Genomic DNA, 19,824 nt, shown 5'->3' on the forward strand with positions numbered 1-19,824 from the left:
TTCCTCCTGGCGTGCCGAACCTGTGCCAGCACGTGACATCTAAGCCCAGGTCTGCGCTAGGCATGAAAGTCGACTGTCGATGTGCACTTTTAGCGAGGGCAGTTGCGGCGCTAGAATCCACTTCTCTGCGATCGACTCCCCTGGCCGTCCTCACAGAGGGAAGTCGGCGGGAGAAACTTTCCCATCGACCTTCCTTGCTCCGGGTGTTAGTGAGGAGTACAGGAGTCGACTGTTGAGCCCAGATACTTCAGGCTCACGCGTCCCTACTAGGCACAGAATCGAACCCTGGAAGACGGACCCTGCCCAGGCTGTGGAGGAGAAAACCCCCAGGGCGGGTTACTCGGGCTGTCCTGTTTGGAGGGCACACGGGTTCTGCTGCAGACAGAGCAGCCCTGTGGCCCTCAGCTGCAGCAACCCCTAGTCCTCTGCCTTGATAAAGTACTTACACGGTGGGGCATGGGTGGGGAGCTGCCCAGAGCCGTCTCCTGCCTCTGGACGGGCCGGGACCATTTAACAGGACAGCGCCAGGCAACCAGAGACTTACCCGCCGATGCAGCAGCCTGATGCGTCTGGCGCTGTCAGCAATGCTGCCTCCTGATAGGCTGCTGTGCCCTCTGCAGTGTCTGGGGGCTTCATGCCTGTTCACGCATCCACTCTCCCTTGGGGAGCAGAGCCGGCCCGCCCCTTGGGCAGCGGCGGGAGTGAGAGAGGCACACGGTGTCGTGTGGCTGGGTGGGGCACAGAAAAACAGCCCACTCCCCGGCAGACAGGAAGCCCTCCATTCTGGCTGCACCAGCCAGCAGGGCAGGAAGTTGGCAGGGCAGAAACACAGGCGGGTGTTTCCCGCTCCTGCACTTACCACCAGTCCCGGAGCATTGCCGCGGTTGCAGAGTTCATTCGTGCCCGTGGCTTGGAGGCTGATAGAAATGGCTGTAGCCGCCTGCTGTGCCAGGCACAGCTCAGTGTCCCCTCTCGTTTTTCCCATCCGCATGTCGAATAAATTTTGTGCACACTGAAGTGGGCGGATGTGCACCACCTATATACACACAGGCTGCTGGCTGGAGGGGCTCTGCTAACCAGCTGGGCAGCACCAGAATCTCTGCTGGGTGGCTGCCCAAGCGCTCAGCTCACAGGAATGCTGGAGCAGAGTTCCCTGGGCCTGAGTGCTCTGTGTGGCTGCCCCGGTATCACAGGCACTGGTAACGAGCACTGCCTCTTTCGACTGTGGCTGAAACAGTGGTGAGCAGGGCCGCCCTTAGGGTTTCTGTGCCCCTCCACAGAACTGTTCAGCTGGTGCCCCCGGGCCTGATAGCAACCCGGCAGGAGAGATGATTTGTTTATAACCTTCAGCAACACACTAATGAAATATTTTATAGCCAATTTTAAACTCGGGACCTGGCAACTCAGCCAGTAAACTCAGCACGTGACTGTCTGTCCCTGGGGCTTTGTTCCTACCAGAGTGGCTCTGACCCAGGCTCAGTGTGCAGCTAGCAGCTCCGGGAGGCTGTGATTGTTAACTAGCTCCTCTCCGGAGGAAGCCGAGCCACAGAGCAGGGATCGGAGGAGACGGGTGGGCTCGAGCTCTGGAGCTTTGGGCTGGAGCTCCAAATTTTCAGGTGCCCAAGGCAGCTGCATGTTGTGTTCATGGCTAAGGGGGGCCCTGACTATGGGATCTACCCCCACCCATCCCAGACAGCTGCTGAGCACGGTCCCTTGGCAGCTTTGCATCAGGAGGGACTGAAAGATGCCCTCCTGCCTGGCCCCAAACCCTCTCCTTCCCTTCCCTCCAGTTCCTCAATCAGAATCGCAACCTGGGCCGCACGAAGGCGCGCATCCTGGAGATCGCCAACTACGTGGACAAGGTAAGAGCCGTGCGCCCTGGGCGGAGCAGGAAACTCCCTGTTCACCTGGCACTGCATGCGTCAGGCTCAGAGCGCCGAGGCCCTGCTTCGGGCAGGGAAGCCATTGCCTTAGACGACACCACTGGCCTGTCCCCCTGTCCCAAGGGGGCATGTGTCTCAATTTAGTCACAGGCCACTCAGTCTGACTCCCTCTTGCAGTGTCCAGGGCAGGGACAGGGCATGGCCCTTCTCTGTAGGGATCGCTGCAGATCGGACTCTCATTACCAGCCCCTCTGTCACTGAGCAATGTGCAGCCCGAACGCACGACAGCCTTTGCCACCGTGGGGTGGGCAGGGGCGCGTGGCAGAGGCTCTCTGAGCCCAGAGGAGGCCGCCGGAGCCCCAGCTCTGACGCAGTGTTTGGGGTCCCCCCGCTTCAGTTTTACAGGTCTCTGAATATCAAAGTGGCCCTCATCGGCCTGGAGGTGTGGACGGAGAGAGACCAGTGCACGGTCACCAGCGACGCCAACGCCACCCTCTGGTCCTTCCTGCAGTGGAAGAAGACGCTGAGGTGGCGGAAGAGGCACGACAACGCCCAGCTGCTGACGTGAGTCCCCTGCTTTCGCTGCGGGTACCTGCCCCAGCCAGCGCTCCGGCCCTGGGCTGCGCTAACGCGTCCCCCATCCTTTCTCGTTCCCGGTGCGCGTCCGGACAGGGGCAGGACCTTCCATGGGACGACCATTGGCATGGCCCCACTGGAGGGTATGTGCAGCGCCGAGAACTCGGGCGGCGTCAGCATGGTAAGGAGGTGGGGGGCATCCCCGTTGTCCCCCCAGTTCCCTGGGGCACCTCTCCGGCCTCCTCCCACCTGCTGGGGTTATGTCACTCCCAGCTCCCTCTTCTCCTGGGCCAAGTTAGCAACCTCCACACTCGGAGCCTGAGCTCTTGCCTCTCTGCTGGCCCAGCAGTTAGTAGCCAAAGGCTCTGTCATCCTGAGCCCTTTCCCTCTGTGGGCTGAGGCCTTAGTGCTTGTTTCTGGGGTCTCCCTTTGGCTGGGCAACCTAAGCCTGCCATTGGAGTCTCCTAGGCCCTGCGCCCAAACACCCTGATTGGGGCACTCAGAACTGGGGTTGAATTTCACCAGGGGCTGAACCACGATTCCAGACTGGAGCCCCCCAGCCTTCCCCGTGGGGGCGTCCTGGATCCAAATCCAGACGCAGGAGCACCAGCCTGGTCTCTGACTCTGATATTGGCTCCAGCCTCCATTCCCCTTCCTCGTTCCCCTCCACGCTGTGGTTCCAGGCAGACACCCTGCTCCTGGCTTGGAGGTGCCATGGGCATCCTCCACGTCCCTTGCCGCCAGGGAGCTAACCCCTGCCCTTGTGAGCCAGGCAGCCTCTTCCCTTGCCAGGCTGAGCCGCTCTCCCTGGCCTGAAGCTGTCCTTACCCTCTGCCTTTCTCGCCCCAGGACCACTCGGACCTGCCGATTGGCGCCGCCACCACCATGGCCCACGAAATCGGGCACAACTTCGGCATGAGCCATGACAGTGAGAGCTGCTGCGTGGAGGCCACGCCTGACCAAGGCGGCTGCGTCATGGCGGCTGCCACTGGGTGAGAGGACATTGGCAGGGTTGAGTGGATGTGAACAGCGAGCACTGAGTCTGAGCTGTCCTGGGGCGGGTTTTACCACTGTCCTCCAGTCAGGCCTGCGTGAGCGTGGGTCTTCTAGTGCTCCTAGAGAGGTGGGGACCCGGGAACTGGGGCATCCTGGTTCCCATCTCCCCGCTGCATGTGGGACCCAGGAAACTGACCAGGGCAGCAGCCTTGTTCAGTTTCATGGCTCCAGCCAGTGGAGGGGTGCCTGGAACCAGGGGCAGCTGCTGCCCTGCTCAGTTTCCAGGCTCTGCAAGCGGAAGGGAGTTGGGAGCCAGGATGATTCCTGCTTCCCAACTCCCCACCGCTCTGGGGAACAGGAAACCACTCCTGTGAGGGACGGTAGCCTGACTCTTGGCTGCTGTCCCCACAGGAGCAGGAAACTCGCGTATCTCGAGGGTTTCCTGTACTTTATTACATAACGCGTCTGTGAGTCTGTCTGTAACAAGAAAGACCACGCGAAAGTTTCCGGCAGGGGTTTTTGATACATAGGTTCCTTAGCACAGCGTTAGGTCTCCACAGCAAGCCAGAGGGACAGAGGCACTTCCTCCCGTCCAGGTGTGGGGCAGGCAGGCTCAGCCTGGCGGGAGCCAAGTGTGGAGAGTTTTATTGTGCAGGGACCCAGGTGTGGGGTGAGAGGCCTCTGGAGGGGCAGTCTGGGAGCAGGTGGCTCTGTAGGGCGGCCGGGGGCAGGGGGATCTGGAGACACACAGGCTCATTGTGGAGTTATGAGGGTAGGGTAATACCACTCTGCAGGAGACCCAGGTGAAGCTGGTTGGAGCCCAGTGTGGGGGGCTCAAGGATGAGGGGAGGGAGACCTGGAGTGCGGTGGCGCTCAGTGGGGTGGGGGTTCCAGTGCAGAGGGCTCAGCAAGTGGTGGTCTGGGTCCAGACGCAGGGGGATGAGTCTGTGCAGAGGGAATCTGGGCAGAGAAGGGTCCAGATGCATTGGGGTTGGGCAGATGCAGGGGCCGTGACCCCTTCCCTCGTGGCTGGAGAACAAAGGGGTCAGGAAACAAGGGTTGGTGGGGAGCTTCCTGTAGCCAGGGTCCATTCCAGGAGTGAGTATGAGTGTCACCCGGCCCTGAGCACATAGTGGGAGCCACCAGCTGTGGCATCCCTGTTCCTTTCCCCCTTTCACCCCTGGCTCCGAGCACACGAGAGGGACAGAGAGAGCCCAGCCCTGTGTCCTGATTTACCTCTCCCCGGCTGCTCCCAAAGCTTGAATCAATCAATCAATCCCAGGCACATGAATCCATTTTCCTGCAGGGAAAGAGTGGAGTCTGCGGGGGACACTGGTTCTGTGCATGTGCAGTGGTGTGCAATTCCTCAGCAGTGTCTGCCCTAGCAAGGCATCCGGCGCCTGGAACCATGGTGACCGAGCATCCCGAGGCTGCTTGCCCAGGTGACCCTGCTCTGGAGGATGCTTTGGTCTACCAGTGGTCAGTCCAGTCTGCTGCTGCTGTCCCAAAGAGGGAGCGGATTTCAACCCATGCACATGGAAGTTCCTGTGCTAATTCCCAGGCGTTCAGGCTGCTGGGCTCAGGGTCCTTCTCCTGCTCAGAGTGAGTTGCTCGTATTTCAGGATCTCCCCATTTCTCCCTCCCCCTCTGCAGCCACCCGTTCCCCCGCGTGTTCAGCTCCTGCAGCAAGAGGCAGCTGGAGAGTTACTTCCAGAAGGGAGGCGGGATGTGTCTCTTCAACATGCCCGACACCAAGGACCTGGTGGTGGGAAAGAAGTGTGGGAATGGCTTCCTGGAGGACGGGGAGGAGTGCGACTGCGGGGAGCTGGGGGTAAGTGCCGTGGCACTGCCAGGGCGGACGGGCTGCATCCATGGGGGCACATTCCCTGCGGGGGCAGTGGGGAAGGCAGAACAGGGGCAGAGGAGAATGGGCGGGGGAGTGAACGGGGCAAAAAGCGGCTGACCCAAATTGGAGGGAGAGAAAGGAGGCTGTTGAGCTCAGCGGGCTTTAGCTCGGACCTTGTGGCTTCGAGCATCATTTTGTACAGCCCCTAGCGCCTCAGGGCCCTGATCCTGATGGGGCCTCGGGTCGCTAACACGTGGTGCATTGCCAGGGAGAAGTCATTGCGAGCTGAGGAGGTTCCCGCCAAATTCTGTTAGCGAGGGTCCCACTGCTTGCTTGGTAGGGCAAGCTGTGCCCCCCCACCCCGTGCCTCAGTTTCCCCATCAGCAAACTAGGGGTCATGATGCTGACTTCCTTGATGAAGTGTTTCAGCCCCTCGGGAGGGCAGAGGAGCTACTCGGGGGAGTTCCCCGGAAGCCAGGCCCTGGGCCGGGGTCAGCCTGAGTGAGGCTGATCCCTGTGGCCGGCTCTCCCCTGCAGGAGTGTACCAACCCCTGCTGCAATGCGCACAACTGCACGCTGAAGGCCGGAGCTCAGTGCGCCCACGGGGAATGCTGTCAGCACTGCCAAGTAAGCCGCTGGCCGGGGCGGGGCTGGGGGGGAGCAGGGAGATGGGAGTAGCCGGTGTGGGGGTCGGGCTTGTGGCCGGAGGTTTGGGGCCTGCTGTTCAGGGTGCCGTGTTCCCCATCCCCCCGGGCTGGAACCACAGGAGTGGGCTGTGATCCCAGCTTAACCCTCTGGCTCCTCCTGCTGCCACTCCCGGGTTGGGTTCAGTCCGCCAGTGGCCAGGCTGGTGGCTGTTGCCCTCTGAGGATCCCTGGGATTCCCTGCTGGCTGCTCCTGGGGCTGGGAGTGACTGGCCTCCCCGGCTGTGCGCAGCAGGACCCGGCCCTGGCTGTGCTCCAGCAGCTCTGGGGGAGGCTCAGAAGGGAGCGACGTCAATCCCACTGCTGATGGAGTGGCCAGTCCAGCTGCCAATCCTCCTCCGACCCCCCCACTGGCAGCTCGGGGTGACTGCGGGGTAGGGGGAGGGGAGGGATTGTTCCAGCAAATCGGCCCGAGGTGCCAATGTCTCCCTTCCCCTCCGCCGCTGGCAGCTGACGACAGCCGGGACCATGTGCAGGGAGCCGGCCGGGTCCTGCGACCTCCCTGAATACTGCACGGGGGCCTCGCCCTACTGCCCCGCCAACGTGTACCTGCTGGACGGCTCGGCCTGCGCCTACGGGGAGGCATACTGCAGCAACGGCATGTGCCTGACTCACCACCAGCAATGCGTGCAGCTCTGGGGGCCAGGTGAGCCCAGCGCCCTCCCGCTCTCTTCCTGGCTCTCGCCAGGGGCCGGCCTCAGGCCTGGCTCAGAGCTCAGCCGGCCTTCGGCACGGCTGTCAACCTGTCCTCAGGGCCAGCTGGGGCTTCTGCCGGCCTTCCCCTGCAGTCCGGGCACGCCTGCGCCCTTCCGGCCAACGGGCCACGTGTTTCCGCGCTGGGGCTGCCGCCAGAGAAGCTGAGGTCATGAAACCCGCTCGGCTGTGCTGCAGCTCCCTGTAGCTCTCGCTGGCACAGCAGCCGTATCCTCGCAGCCCCCTGCGCCCCTCAGGCCAAGCCCCCTGCATGCAGACACCTCCCTGGGCACCTGCCTCCCTGCTAGTGCCTCATGCCGGCTGGACCGGGCTGCGTACTGCAGCGGGGTCGGTCTGCCCTGTGGCTCCGGACCTGGTGCTGGAGGCTGAATTCCTCTGCCAAGCCACAGAGCAAAAGTGGCTCCTTTTTCTTTCCCCTCTCTCAGAGCTGCCCTGGTGCAGCCTGGGGGCCATCGCTGCTTCCTGCTGGAGCTCCAAAACCCTGCAAGAGTCTGGAGAGAGCCTGACTCCCAGGCAGTTTCAGCTCCGCGAGCAGCTGGACTTCCAAGCGCTGGGCCTCCCGCCACGTCCCCACCCGCCGCCCCCGGGGTGTGGGATCCGCACACAGGATTGCTCGGGACACGGCGACTCTTCTCCCCTGCAGGTGCCTGGCCGGCTCCCGACGCCTGTTTCCAAGATGTCAACACAGCCGGCGACACGTACGGGAACTGTGGCAAGGACAGCCAGGGGCATTACGTGAAATGTGACCGGAGGTGGGTGTGAGGGATTCACACTTACACGTGCAACACGCCGGTTTAGTGGGTGGGATCACGGTGCCGCCTCACTCCCCGCCCTGTGGGGACAGCCTGCTGCCACTCGAGAGCCCTGGGAGCTCAGGTGGAGGCCCCGGGCGCTGCCGTCGCCAAAGGGCCTGAGTTGAGTTCTCGTGTCTACAGCGGCTGTGCTGGGGCTCCTTCCCTTGTAGAGTGCTGGGGCTGGACAGGATGTCAGGATCACACACAGCGACAGTATCTTAGCCCACAGTGCCCTGAACGTGTTTACCGGGGAGTTAGCCAGCGATTTGCAATCTCATCTTGTTTGCTATTTACACATCGTAGAACCCTAGGGCTGGAAGGGACCTCAGGAGGGCATCTCGTCCAGCCCCCTGCCCAAAGCAGGAGCAACCCCAACGAAGTCATCCCAGCCAGGACCTTGTCCAGCCGGGACTTAAAAACCTCTTTGAGTTGTTAGTTGTTGGGCTTTTAGATGTTCACCGTTTATCGAAAATAATCAGGAGGTTTTTTTTTTTTTTAGTTTGTGCTCCAGAGCCACAAAAAAGCCCTTGAGGAACCTCTTGTGGCTCTGGAGCCAAAGGTTGCTGACTCCTGGTCTAGATGGTGCTTGGTGCTGCCCTGAGGCCAGGAGACTAGACAAGGTGACCTCTTGAGGTCCCTTTCAGTCCTGTGCTCTGTGGTTTAGCAGCTGCTCATTGGCCACTCTCTGGAGCCTGCTGGTCGGGGGGTGAGAGGCCGGCGATAGTACTGGCATGTGAAACGGGGGACTGGAGACGAGCGGGTCAGCCCTGGGCCATCGGTAGCACCGCCCCTCCGTGCCAGGCCATTCTGCAAGCCCAGGGCTGCGTGTCTGGTGCAGAGGTAGAGCCGTTAGCGCTGCCTGGCCGGGCTGGCTGACTCCTCCCTGACAGACAGGTGCGAGAGGCCTGTGTCTCATGGCACTGCAGAGAGACGGATCCAAATGAAATCGCTGGGGGCCCTGAGTGTTCTGCCGGCTGGGTGCTCGGCCTTTCCAGACTCCTGGGCCCAGCAGGAGGCGTCTTGTGAGACAGCTGCTGCCATGTGCTTATAAGTAGAGAACTCTCAAATTACCCAGGATCCTTTGCTTTGTTAAGCTCCTCCCACAGCCAGTCCCGCTGCTCACGGATACTGGGGGGGCTGGGGGGGGGGTCATGCAGCTCAGCCGGCACCGGCTCCCCATTGGGTGACTTGCTGCCTCTTTCCCTAGAGACGCCAAGTGCGGCAAGATCCAGTGCCAGAGCTCGGCCAAGAAGCCCAAGGGGACCAACACCGTCTCCATGGACACCACCATCCGCTTTAACGGGCGGGAGGTGAAGTGCAGGGGGGCCTTCATGTATGCCCCCAAGGATGAGGAGGGCGACCTGCCAGACCCCGGCCTGGTGATGACGGGCACCAAGTGCGGGGACGGCATGGTAAGCGGGCGGGGGACGCCGGGGGCCTTGCTCCGCTCAGAGCACCCAGCAGGAGGGTGCGAGGGGTGGATGGGCTGCTGAACCCCCCTTGGCCACCGCAGCTGAAGGGCACAGGCAGCCGTACCCCTGTCACTGCACCACCGCCTGGAGAGATGTCCCTGTTGGGGAGGGTGGCGGCACCGTGGTGCGAGAGCGCGAGGTAGGCTCCTGCCCTTCAAGCCCTGCGAACACATCGGGACATCGCCGCATGAGCTGCGCTTCCCTGGCCGTGAAGGGGGGACGGGGAGCCAGGCCCCGGCAGCAAAGCGGCGTAGGAAAAGGAAGGGCTGGGAGAGGCAAAGAGCCAGCCTGAGGTGCGGGGGTAAGAACAGGGTGTATCACGCTGGGATATGTGGGGGGATGTGCTAACAGGGTGTATTGCGCCAGGTTACAGGGGTGATGCACTAACAGGGTGTATCGCACTGGGATACCCTAACAGGGTGTATCACGCTGTTCAGCCCTACCTGTGGGGACAGGCCAGCATTGGGTGGGATATGACCAAGTGAAGGGGGCACTTCGTTCTGGCCACTCCTGATGCCCACCAGGGAGTAGCTTGCTGATTCCCTGCTCTGTTCACGCCCCCCCGCGGCACCAGGTCCTGGCCACTGCTGGAAGACAAGAGACTGGGCTGGATGGACCTTTGGTCTCACCCACCGTGGCCGTTTCCATGCGCTGCTCCCCCTGCATCTCCAGGCACTTCAGGACAACTGGGAATGGCATTCCAGAGCAGAGCCGGGGGCTGTGGCTGCTGGCATGCTGAGCTGATGGCCTGGCGGGAAGGTGCCCTGGGAGTGCAGCTGGCGCTCCCGGGGCAGAGAGAGGGCAGGAGGGGACGGACTGGGCTCCCCACCGGGCTCCGAAGAGTCTGTGCTGTTATTGGGCTTTGCATGTTGCAAAGTGACTGGGCTTGGAGCTCAGGGTCCCAGCTGGGGCACACAAGGGGCCTTTTCCTCTCTGAACTCCTGGGTCCTTCCCCGCTAACTCCCCCCATCCCACTGTGCACCCAGGTCTGCAAGGATCGCAGGTGCCAGAACACCTCGCTCTTGGAGCTGGAGAAGTGCATCTCCCAGTGCCATGGCCGGGGGGTGAGTATCCATCCCGCAGCTGGCGTGGGCTCGGCTCAGGTGCTCCAGGGCGGTGTGAGACCCCCGCCCCGTAGAGCTGGGGCTGAGCTGGGCTGAGTCCGTGGGAGCTCATCATTGGCGGCTCCACCTCCTCGCGCCTGGTCCTCCTGCCAGTCCGCCCCGGCTCTGACTCTGCTCTCCCCGCCCCTGCAGGTTTGTAACAGCAACAAGAACTGCCACTGCAGCCCCGGCTGGGCCCCCCCCAACTGCGAGAAGCCAGGCCTGGGGGGCAGTGTGGACAGCGGCCCTGTGCAACACGACAGTGAGTCCTGATGTCAGGCTGCTGGCACGAGGGGCAGAGGCCTGGGGCTGGGGGGGGCCCAGGCCTTCCACGCCCTCCAGCGCCCCGCCGGGGTTGGAGCAAAGAGCAGCTCTCTCTATTGACCAAGAAAGGGGGGGCAGAGGGAGAAGGAGCTGATGGGACATTTCCCAAGTGTGGAGGTTACTTCAGCATCCCCGGCCGAGCTCTCCGTGCACAGAGGAAGCTCCGGGGCTGGGCAGGTGCCAGGGGCACATGCTGGATGTGCTGTCCTGCACGTCCAGGCTAGGCCCACACCAAAGGCCCTGGGGTCTGGCGGGCAGGGACAGCAGCTTTGCCCTGGTTGGCTGGGAGCCCCTGTTTTCCACCCCCAGTGGGTGGGGCTGATGCAGCTTCCAGCTTCCTCCCGATCTCACTGCTCTCCCCTCCCCAGACCACGAAGCCACCTTGATCGCCCTGCTGCTTGTCTTCCTGCTGATCCTCCCGGCCACAGCTCTGGGGGTCTACTTTTGCTACAGGTGGAAGAAATCCCTGCTGAGCCAATGGATAAAGAGCACGAGCCAGCAGACAGGCAGGTGAGCCGCTGCCGGAGCCAGAGACCGGCTTGGGGAGAGTATTTAGGCATTGTGGTGCTCAGTCTTGAAACGCCTACCTGATTTAGGAGCCTAGTTCGCCCTTGTCAGAAGGGATTTAGATGCTCAGGAGCTAAAATATCTTTGATGGCCTGCAGTGCCTGAATAGCTTTAAAAATCCAGGCCTGCCTCTGCCAGTGTCGCATGGTGGGATTTTGCTGGAGTTACTGGCAAGCTACACCGGTGTGAAATCACAGAATCACAGGGCTGGACGGGACCTCAGGAGGTCATCTAGTCCAGCCCCCTGCCCAAAGCAGGATCAACCCCCACTGAGTCATCCCAGCCAGGACCTTACTAAGAATTCTAACTCGCATGCCTGGGATTAAACTGACAGCCAGATTTCAGATTAGGAAGAGATTTTCTCCTGCCTAAACTGGCTTTTTCATCTCCCTCCAAAGCTCGGAGCAGGAATGAGCCATTAGACTCAGCCACATCCTCCGCAGACACGGCCTAACTCTGTCCAGGGCTCGTCTGTTATGCCGGGGGAATGTTAAAAGTTTTGTGTGTCAGACCTGACCTAAATCAGTTCAGCCTTTCATTATGTCCTGACCGGTCACCCTGCTCCTGTGTCCGATCAGCACCAGCCCACTCCCTGAGCCCTGCCCAAAGATTAAAACCACAGTTAGCAACGGCAACGGGAAGCCGGCCCCCTCTGTCAGTTTATGAGCCAGGCATGGTTCAGAATATGCCTCATTGAAGCAATTTCCCCAGCTTTGATATTTGCACTTCTACATCACATGTAATGAATGAGACACATCCAGCTTAATTTGCTTCAGTTAACTGGTCCTATTAATGACTAATGACTTTCTGTTTTTTGTGCTGCTACGTACAGCCTGGATTCTGTAATTTACCCTCCACGTCCTCTGAGGAAGTGGGTTTTACCCACGAAAGCTCATGGCCTAATAAATGTATTAGCCTCTAAGGCCGTATTTCTCAAATCACATCCTGCGGAACACTGGTGTTCCAGGAACAAGTCGCAGGTGTGCTGAGAGCGCTTGGAAAAATAATTCAAAGTTTTACAACAAATAACCATTTTACAATGCATCTGACAAAGCGGGTCTTTGCCCACGAAAGCTTATGTTCCAAAATCTCTGTCAGTCTATGAGGTGCCACAGGACTTCTTGTTGTTCTGAAAGATACAGACTAATAGGGCTGCCCCTCTGATACCTTTTGCGATGATAACGGTAATGGAAAATACCAAAACATAGTTTTATTTCTACAGCTCATGAGAGTGATAGTAATCTGGCAACACAGTGAGTTTAACTAACGTACTAGCCTCCCCTCTCCTCTAGTGGGAGGGATAGCTCAGTGGGTTGAGCATTGGCCTGCTAAACCTAGGGTTGTGAGCTCTATCCTTGAGGAGGCCATTTAGGGATTGGGGCAAATAGATGTCAGGGATGGTGCTTGGTCCTGCCAAGAGGCTTGGGGACTGGACTAGATGACCTCCCAAGGTACCTTCCAGTTCTGGGAGATGTGTATCTCCAATTTAAAAAAAAAAAAAAAAAAATTAATCTTCTCCTAGCTATATAGCAACTAACAGCCCCATGTGCTACACTGGGGTAGCTGCCTGATGTCCACCTACATGTGTTGATTTATTGAATGTATTATTTCCACTGAGATGGGTAAGGAGAGTAAGTTACATTTCTGAAAAAAAAAAAAAAAAGCCAGAAGTGAATGAAAATACAACTGCTGAGGAACCTCTACAGGTTGAACCTCTCTCATCCAGCACCCTTGGGACCTGACCAGTCCAGGAGGAGAGAATTTGTCAGATGACGGGAGATCAATGTTTTCTAGCACATTACCAACACTTCCACAGCTCACTGGGCTCTGAGAAGATATTTGGGGTAAATTAGAGCTAAATAACAGCACAGAACACTGAGAGCCAGGCCTGGTGACTGGAAACAAACTTTATGGGACCACAGGAAACTGGGCCACACCCAGGATAAGTGGTCATCCAGCTAACTCGGATTATGGATGTTGCTGGATGAGAGAGCGCCGGATTAGAGAGGTTCAGTTTAAGAGCAAAGCTGGGCATCTTGAAAACGTGAATTCAGCAGCGTGTTGTGGGGATGTGAGACATGGGTGATAATGAAAGATTCGAAAAGAATATTGGCATTCGAAAGGAGCTGTTATAGAAATTTTCTGAGAATAGGATGGATGCAGAAGGTCACCAATGAGGAATTATATAGGAAGATACAGCCGAAAGAGAACCTGCAGCAGAAGGTTATAAAAAGGAAGCTACAACTATTTGGACATATTTGCAGAATAAACGACGAACAGAAAATCAAGACCCTGGTATTCGGCATAATGGACGGTTCTTATAGAAGAGGCAGACCTCACAGAGAATGGATAGATGATGTAGTAGATTGGTGCGGAGCTAGTCTACAGAAACTAAGCTGCTCTGCACTGGATAGGGAAAGATGGAAGGAAATAGCGAGAGGCATCAGATACCGACGGGCGCTGAGCCCATGGTTGTTGATGATGATGATGAATCTGCACCATATGCAGATGTACATGTTGCTGTTTGGTTTGGGGTTTTTTTTTTTTTTTTGGTCAGACAACAGTTTTTTTGGAAGAAAATGTTCAGAGCTGTTCCACATACAAAATATGATAGTTTGGTGTTCCGTGGTCTCAAAGAGTTTAAGAACTGCTGCTCGAAAGAGCCACAGGTCTGCTTGTTTTGAAGGTACAGACTTACACAGCTACCCCTCTGCCTTCCCTGGGTAAGCCATGTAACCGTGCTCTCTTCCCGTCCTGGTTCCCTCGTCCTTTCGGGGGTCTGGCAGTTGACCTAGCGCGGGCAGCTGTTCCAAAGCCTTTGACTTTCTTTCCCCGTGTGTTCTCTTTGTGATGGGCAGCAGGACTGGAGCCCTCAGCCAGACGAGGGGGCACGTCGGCCATTCCAACGCAGCTTTCACCTTGCAGGATGTCTCCTCCTCCAGTAAAGCTGCCAACGGCACTAACAAAGTAAGTGGAGGGCCTCAACTCTTCATTTGATTGATGACTCCGAGTTCACCTCTCCTTGGCTCTCCGGCATCATGCGTTTGTGCTCATGACTGCCTCGCAGCTGGTTCCCACGCTTCCAAATCTGCTAAGCCTTGGGAGCTGGCAGGGCGGTTCCTGGAGCTCAGGGAGGTGGGGTTTGCAGGGTTATTGGTGCTGATGGTCCTGGATTCTGAACCCACTAATAGCCTTCAGAGCTCGTGCTTCTTTCATTAGCATCATGGCCAAAGGGCCATATCCTGCTCTGTTCTAAACCCAGAGTAACCCCACTGAAGCCAAGTGTTCCTCCAGATTTACAACGCGGACTCCAGGCCAGAAGGGACCATTGTGATTATTTAGTCAGTCCAGAGAACTTAGACTCCAGTCACATGGCTCCTTTTCCCACCCAGGCCTTTTCCTCCAACACAGGTTTGCTTCTCACTTCCAACACTGATCACTTCCTGAGCCCTGTCTTCTGCGGGACACTGTGGCAAAGGTGGGGGGACAGTTCTTGCAGGTTAGGACGACCTGCCAAAGGTGCAGCTTACCAGAGGCTGCAATTGACTCTGCTTTAACGGCTCAAAGCCATGTCCTGATGTTGAATCTCAGCATCTGCTGGCAGTGTCATTGCTTGTTGCCCCCTCCCAGCGCCGGCACGAGGAGTCGACACGCTAAGACTGGTAGCAAGGGAGGGAAGCCTTGGGTTTAGTGAGCGTGTACACTCCGCCTGGAGCCCCCGGCTCTCCTGCCCTGCCTTGGAATGCCCTGGGCCTGGGGGAAATCTGGGCTGGATACTTCCAAGGTCATCCCTGCCTACAAGGGGTGTGAATTCCTGGCCGTTCTCCGGGGCGACAGTCCCAAGGCGTTACGCTCCGCTCCCAGAGACTGGCCGAGCGTGGCCTTCAGTGACGTGAGGAGAAGGAGCTCGCCAGGAGCAGAGGAACACGTGGCCACAGCGCTGCTGTGTTCCCATGGCTTCCCCACACGCTGAGGGCAGCCCCCCTCCCAGTGAGCTCCATGTGTTTGTTCTTCTGGCCTTGCAGGCAGGCCGGGGTATCTTCCCCCTCAGGCCAAGCGCTGCCCAGAACGGTTCCCAGCCTGTCAATGTTGTCCGCCCCCTTCGCCCGGCTGCCGGCCCCACCGTCCTCCCCCACCGAGACCTCAAGCCGGCTAGGCCGCCGCCTCCCAGTGGCAGATCCCCCATTGACGCGGCCAAAGCAACTGGCTCCCAGCCCAAGCTGCTGCCTCCAAAGAAGCCTCTTCCCCACAGCCCCGTGAGGGCGCCTCTGGTGAGTGTCCTGCTACTTCCCCAGCCCACAAGAGCTCGGCTGCTGCGTCAGTCCCTCCTGGCGGACGATGAGGCCTGCTCTGCTGCCTCAGCCCGCCAGGGCCCATTCACAGCTGCAAGAACGAGGCTACCGAGGGTGTCTTTGTTCCCCTCTAGCAGTCACCCCACACGTAGTGGCTGAGCCGATGCTGTAGCCCTGGTGGGAGAGACTCATACGTTTATGCCTAAAAGTCCTGGGTGCCGATTAACGGTCCCACTGATCTTGTCCATCTGTGTGCGGAATAAATTTTATGTGCACTGAGGCATGTGTGGATGGCACCACCTAGATAATCAAAACCCTACCTGTGGGTGCTCTGCTAGGGGGCATTTGAATCTTTCCTGAGCAGCCACGCAAGTGCCAAGCTTGCAGTCCACACTTGATCTTGAGCCCGTGGGGATGGTGGTTCACTGCTCCTGAGGCTGCCAGGCTCGTGGCCTGTTTGTCCACAGAACAGGCCTCTGCTCTGGAGCCTCCACCCCTTCCTAGCCGCCTGTTTGTTTACAGAACAGGCCTCCACTCTTGGGCCTCCGCCCCTTCCCTAGCCCCCTGGAGACGGGAGTTCTGTCTCCCTGGCTCTTTCTTTGAGCTGCTGGGTGTTGGTAAACAGCTGCCGTGTCCCCCCAAGAGGTGACTGTGTTGCAGTGGTGGGCAGAGCAAGATGTCCACAGCAGCAAGAGACGGTGTGAAATCTGCCTGCAGCAACACCTGCTGCTGGTCGCCAGCAGCCCCAGCTCGGCGCTGCAGCTGCAGTTGGGTGTAGCCAGCTGGGGACTGTTCCCAGGACAGAGCATCTGTGCGGCTGACCGCTGCTTGTACCTCTAGATCGTCCCACAGCACGGACCCCCACGCCGGCCTCTGCCTGGGAACCCCCTCCTGGCCAAAACACCTCCCTCGGCACAGGGACGGGCCCTGCTGGTCACGGTCCCGCCCACCAACTTCAGGATGACTGGAGCCAGCTCTGCCAGCCATGGAACCAAGTAAGTCCAGGGCCAGCCCCGTTGCCCAGCTGTGTGCAGCCGCGGTCCAGCACGCAGGGGCTGCAGCTGCAAGGAGGGGTCCCCCCAGCTGTGGAGAGCAGGGGGCGTGGTGTGGCGGGTGCTCCCCACTGCCTTGCTGCAATGGTAATGCCTCTGAAGCGCTGAGCTGTCGGTAACAAGAGGGAATGAGTGAGCAGCACCTCCTGGGCCCAGGCATGTGGTCCCTGGGGCTTGACAAGGCTCAGGTTAGTCTGTCTCTGAGGCGCTGGGGAGCCAGGGGACAGGCCCAGGAGGCAGCACTTGTTGGTGATGGGGGAGATCTGGGAAGAGGCAGCCTAATGGGGTGTCTGAGGGGCTGGTGCCCAGGCCTATTGTCTGTTGTGGGGGGGAAGGCAGGAAGCTCTGCCTGAGCCAGGGGCTGGGGGCAGTCTGGGAGAGGGAGCTGGACAGCTTGAGGAAGCGCCATGGGGGGTTAGTAACTGGTCTGTGGAGGGGCACCATGGGACAAGGCTGAGCGAGGTCTCGCTGGCCGAGAGGCCCTGGGGGAAGGGCCCATGTGGGGCTGTGGCCCCCAGAGTTTCTGTACAGCCGGCTGGCATCTTCCTTCAGCCTGAGCCGGCCACAGCCTGCCAGGCCCTGCCCAGAAGCCTGAAGGGCCAGGGGCGCGGAGGGGGGCGTTTCCCTCTTGGCTCGGGGCCTGTTCCCTGCTGTTTTGCCCAGAGCAGGAACAAGGGAACCAGGCTGTGACTGAGTATTTCTCGTTTTTCTCCTGCAGGCCGGGGCCGCCGCAGCGGTGAGTAAGGACCCCCACCCCACCCCCTGCCCATGCCCTTCCCCCGGCTGCCGTCCTGGACAGCCTTATGGTTAACAGTCTGGCTTGGGGTTCAGTCATAGGCTCTGCCACAGGTTTCCTCCGTGACCTTGGGCACGTCCCTTTCCATGCTGTGGGCTTGTCTGTGGGAAATGTTCCGGTGGGGGTAGGTCATCCACCTCCTGGGGGCAGTAGCTCAGCTGGAGGGATTTTCCCGGCATTGCTCTAGTGCCATCGATCCTGGGCTCAGGCCGCCTTGACTGCATCGTTCGGGGGTGTGTAGCTGGGCTGGCTTCACCATGGAGCACAAACCTGGCCTAAGCGTGGGCTTCCAGTCGGGTCCGAGCCAAGGCCCCCTTTGCCCACACATGAATCAGGCGCCCGGTCCCAGGAGATTGCCGGCGGGCGAATCCAAGTCCTGCTGAGCGGTGTGGATGCAGCTCAAGCTGCAGAGCTCCTGCGTAGGCGGAGGGTGGCGTTAGCACAGCCGTCTGCCCGCTGCAAGCCCAGCTTTGCGGTGCGGTGGGGACATCCCCTTAGCGTGGCTGGGCCGCCTTCCCACGTGGTATGTGGGATCTCCGGACTGTCGCCCGGGGCTGTGGGGCTGCGTCAGGGAGCTGGCTTCTCCTTACGAGCCGTTCCCCACTGCAGAGCCCGCAGGCAGCGCTGCACAGACCCAGGGGTAGACAGTCCCAGCCCTCGCTTAGTTTCAACCAAAGGCTCCACGCTATGGGGTGCACCCACTAGGGGGTGTGGAGGAACATCTGTGGGTGTGGGGGACTCAGCCAGCTCCTTCCCGCCCCCAGCTCTGCTCCAGTCCTGCCCTCAGACCCATTCCTGGCTCCCAGCCTCACTTCCGGCCCCATCCCCAACCTCAGCGTGGCTCTGCTCCCGGCCCCAGCCTTGGCTGCTTGCTTCAGTTCTGCTCCCGACCCTGGGGCTGAGGCTGGGGCCGTGACCCAGAGCAGAGCAGCACCAGCTACTGGCTCCCCACTGCAGCCCGGCTGCCACTCTGCTCGTGCCCCCAGCCCTGGCCCGAGCCTTAGCTCCCTTCCCCTGTCCTCCCGCACCTGGAGTGCCGGGGCGTGGGCAAGAGGGCACGGCTCTCCGAAGTCTGGGAACCGCTGGCAGAAATAGACGAGCCAGACAAGAGCCTCAGGACTTCGGCGGTGCCTGGGACTGAGCTGTGTGACTATGACGTGGACATTCAGGCAGCCCCGAGCACTCCGGCAGTGCCGGTGAGTACCCCCCCTCCAACACGGTGTCCTCTCCTTCTCTCCGGCAGGCCCATCCCGGGGCTCAAAGCCCAGCCCTCCTCCTTCCCCTTTAAGAAATGACAAACGCAGCAACGGCAAGAGGAATCAGCGCCCGCTGCCGGACCGGCCTCTCCTCATTTGCACTACTGCGGCAACGGGGCTCTTCGGACACCGGGGACTGGTTTTATACTGCCCAGACGTGGTGGGGGGGGTTGGGAGAGGGGAACACGGTGCTGAGCTGTAACGATGGAGGGTGGGGGGCGGGCAGGGCAGGGCAGGGCAGCCCTGTGACGCAGCAGCAGCCTGCCAGGTGAATTGCGCACTGTTTCTTCCCAGCTGTGCCTGCTGGGCTGGGGAGAAGCACCTCCGGGTCTCTGCTGGAAGAGGCTGGTGACCTCTAGCTACCTCCTCCGCCATGTGCCTCTCTGGCCACCAGAGCCCACTGCTGGGCATTGTTGCCACGTCCGGCACCGGGGAGCCCTGCAGCCCCGGGGACAATGCAGTGTCCAACTCAAATGGTGCCACCTCGCGGTGGGGAGTCTCACCTGAAGGCTCCTTGTTCACCTTCCCAGGCTGTTTCAGGGAGCGGGGGGTTCCCCAGCTGTGTGCGTTGTTCCTGCCCTACAGTGGAAGCCATGTGGTTGCTTTGTGAGCTGCTAATGTTGTATTACGAAAACGGGGAAGAAGTGTGGACCAGGGGCGAGAGCAGGGGCTGGGGAGACCTACTCCCAAATCTGCCACTGACTCACTACCTGGCGTCGGCCAATCACTGTGCCGCTTTGTGCCTCAGTTTCCCCATCTGTAAAATGGGGGTAATAATACCTACCTCACAGGGGTGTTGTGAGGTTGGACAAACTGTTGTCTCTCAAGGGCTTTATGATCCTCAGGTGGAAGGTGCTGCAGAGTATTACCGCGTGTTTAATGGCTGAGTCACTTTCCTATGACACGATACCTGACTTCGTCAGCGTCTCTGAAGTGAGAACAATGCCTTTCTCCAAACTGCTTGCGTTCTTTTGTTTTGCTCCCTCTGAATCACAGCCGTCCCTGGGGTGCGTCAGTCACACAATGCCTTTGTCATGGCTCTTGTCTCTCAGCCCGCTCCCAGGGTCCTAGGCCGGAAGGGACTGCTGTGATCAGCCGTCTGACTTCCTGGAGGTCACCGGCCAGAGGATTAGATCTGATCCTTTAGACCAGGGATCAGCAACCCCTGGCACGGATGCCATCAGCACACGAGGTGGGACTCAGCCCCACCGCTCTCCCCCACGCAGCCGGGAGCTTGCTGTCAAAGCCAGGCCGTCGGTAGATGAACAAAAGACCAGCAAATGCTACCGACCACCCCCTACACGGTAAAGCTCTGCAGCTTCACTTACGTATTAATGAAGCTGTTGTAAGTAGGACTAACAGAAAAGTTTGCTCAAAACTTTTCTGTTAGTGTATAAGGTGCCACAGGACCCTTCGTTGCTCTTACAGATCCACACTAACATGGCTGCC

General features: G+C 59.5%; 1 protein-coding gene across 5 annotated transcripts in view; it reads left to right on the forward strand.

Moving 5' to 3' along the window:
• The window catches only part of ADAM33 (ADAM metallopeptidase domain 33), a 72,791-nt gene extending 53,465 nt beyond the window's left edge, over positions 1-19,326 (forward strand). For 2 of the 5 annotated variants that reach the window (XM_074992216.1, XM_074992218.1), the window contains exons 8-24: positions 1,791-1,862; positions 2,281-2,447; positions 2,556-2,640; positions 3,309-3,451; positions 5,109-5,286; positions 5,839-5,928; positions 6,456-6,651; positions 7,363-7,471; positions 8,721-8,925; positions 9,972-10,049; positions 10,242-10,350; positions 10,781-10,922; positions 13,838-13,946; positions 14,996-15,250; positions 16,112-16,266; positions 17,042-17,059; positions 18,363-19,326. In XM_074992216.1, coding sequence (XP_074848317.1) covers positions 1,791-1,862; positions 2,281-2,447; positions 2,556-2,640; positions 3,309-3,451; positions 5,109-5,286; positions 5,839-5,928; positions 6,456-6,651; positions 7,363-7,471; positions 8,721-8,925; positions 9,972-10,049; positions 10,242-10,350; positions 10,781-10,922; positions 13,838-13,946; positions 14,996-15,250; positions 16,112-16,266; positions 17,042-17,059; positions 18,363-18,414 — 2,163 coding nt within the window. In that variant the 3' untranslated portion in view covers positions 18,415-19,326. The remainder of the gene's footprint in view (positions 1-1,790; positions 1,863-2,280; positions 2,448-2,555; positions 2,641-3,308; positions 3,452-5,108; positions 5,287-5,838; positions 5,929-6,455; positions 6,652-7,362; positions 7,472-8,720; positions 8,926-9,971; positions 10,050-10,241; positions 10,351-10,780; positions 10,923-13,837; positions 13,947-14,995; positions 15,251-16,111; positions 16,267-17,041; positions 17,060-18,362) is intronic. The other 3 variants (XM_074992220.1, XM_074992217.1, XM_074992221.1) reach the window with 3 other exon arrangements.
• Positions 19,327-19,824: the final 498 nt, after the last annotated feature.

The sequence above is a fragment of the Carettochelys insculpta genome, chromosome 4, assembly GCF_033958435.1.
Source record: "Carettochelys insculpta isolate YL-2023 chromosome 4, ASM3395843v1, whole genome shotgun sequence".
NCBI classification, from domain to species: Eukaryota; Metazoa; Chordata; order Testudines; family Carettochelyidae; genus Carettochelys; species Carettochelys insculpta.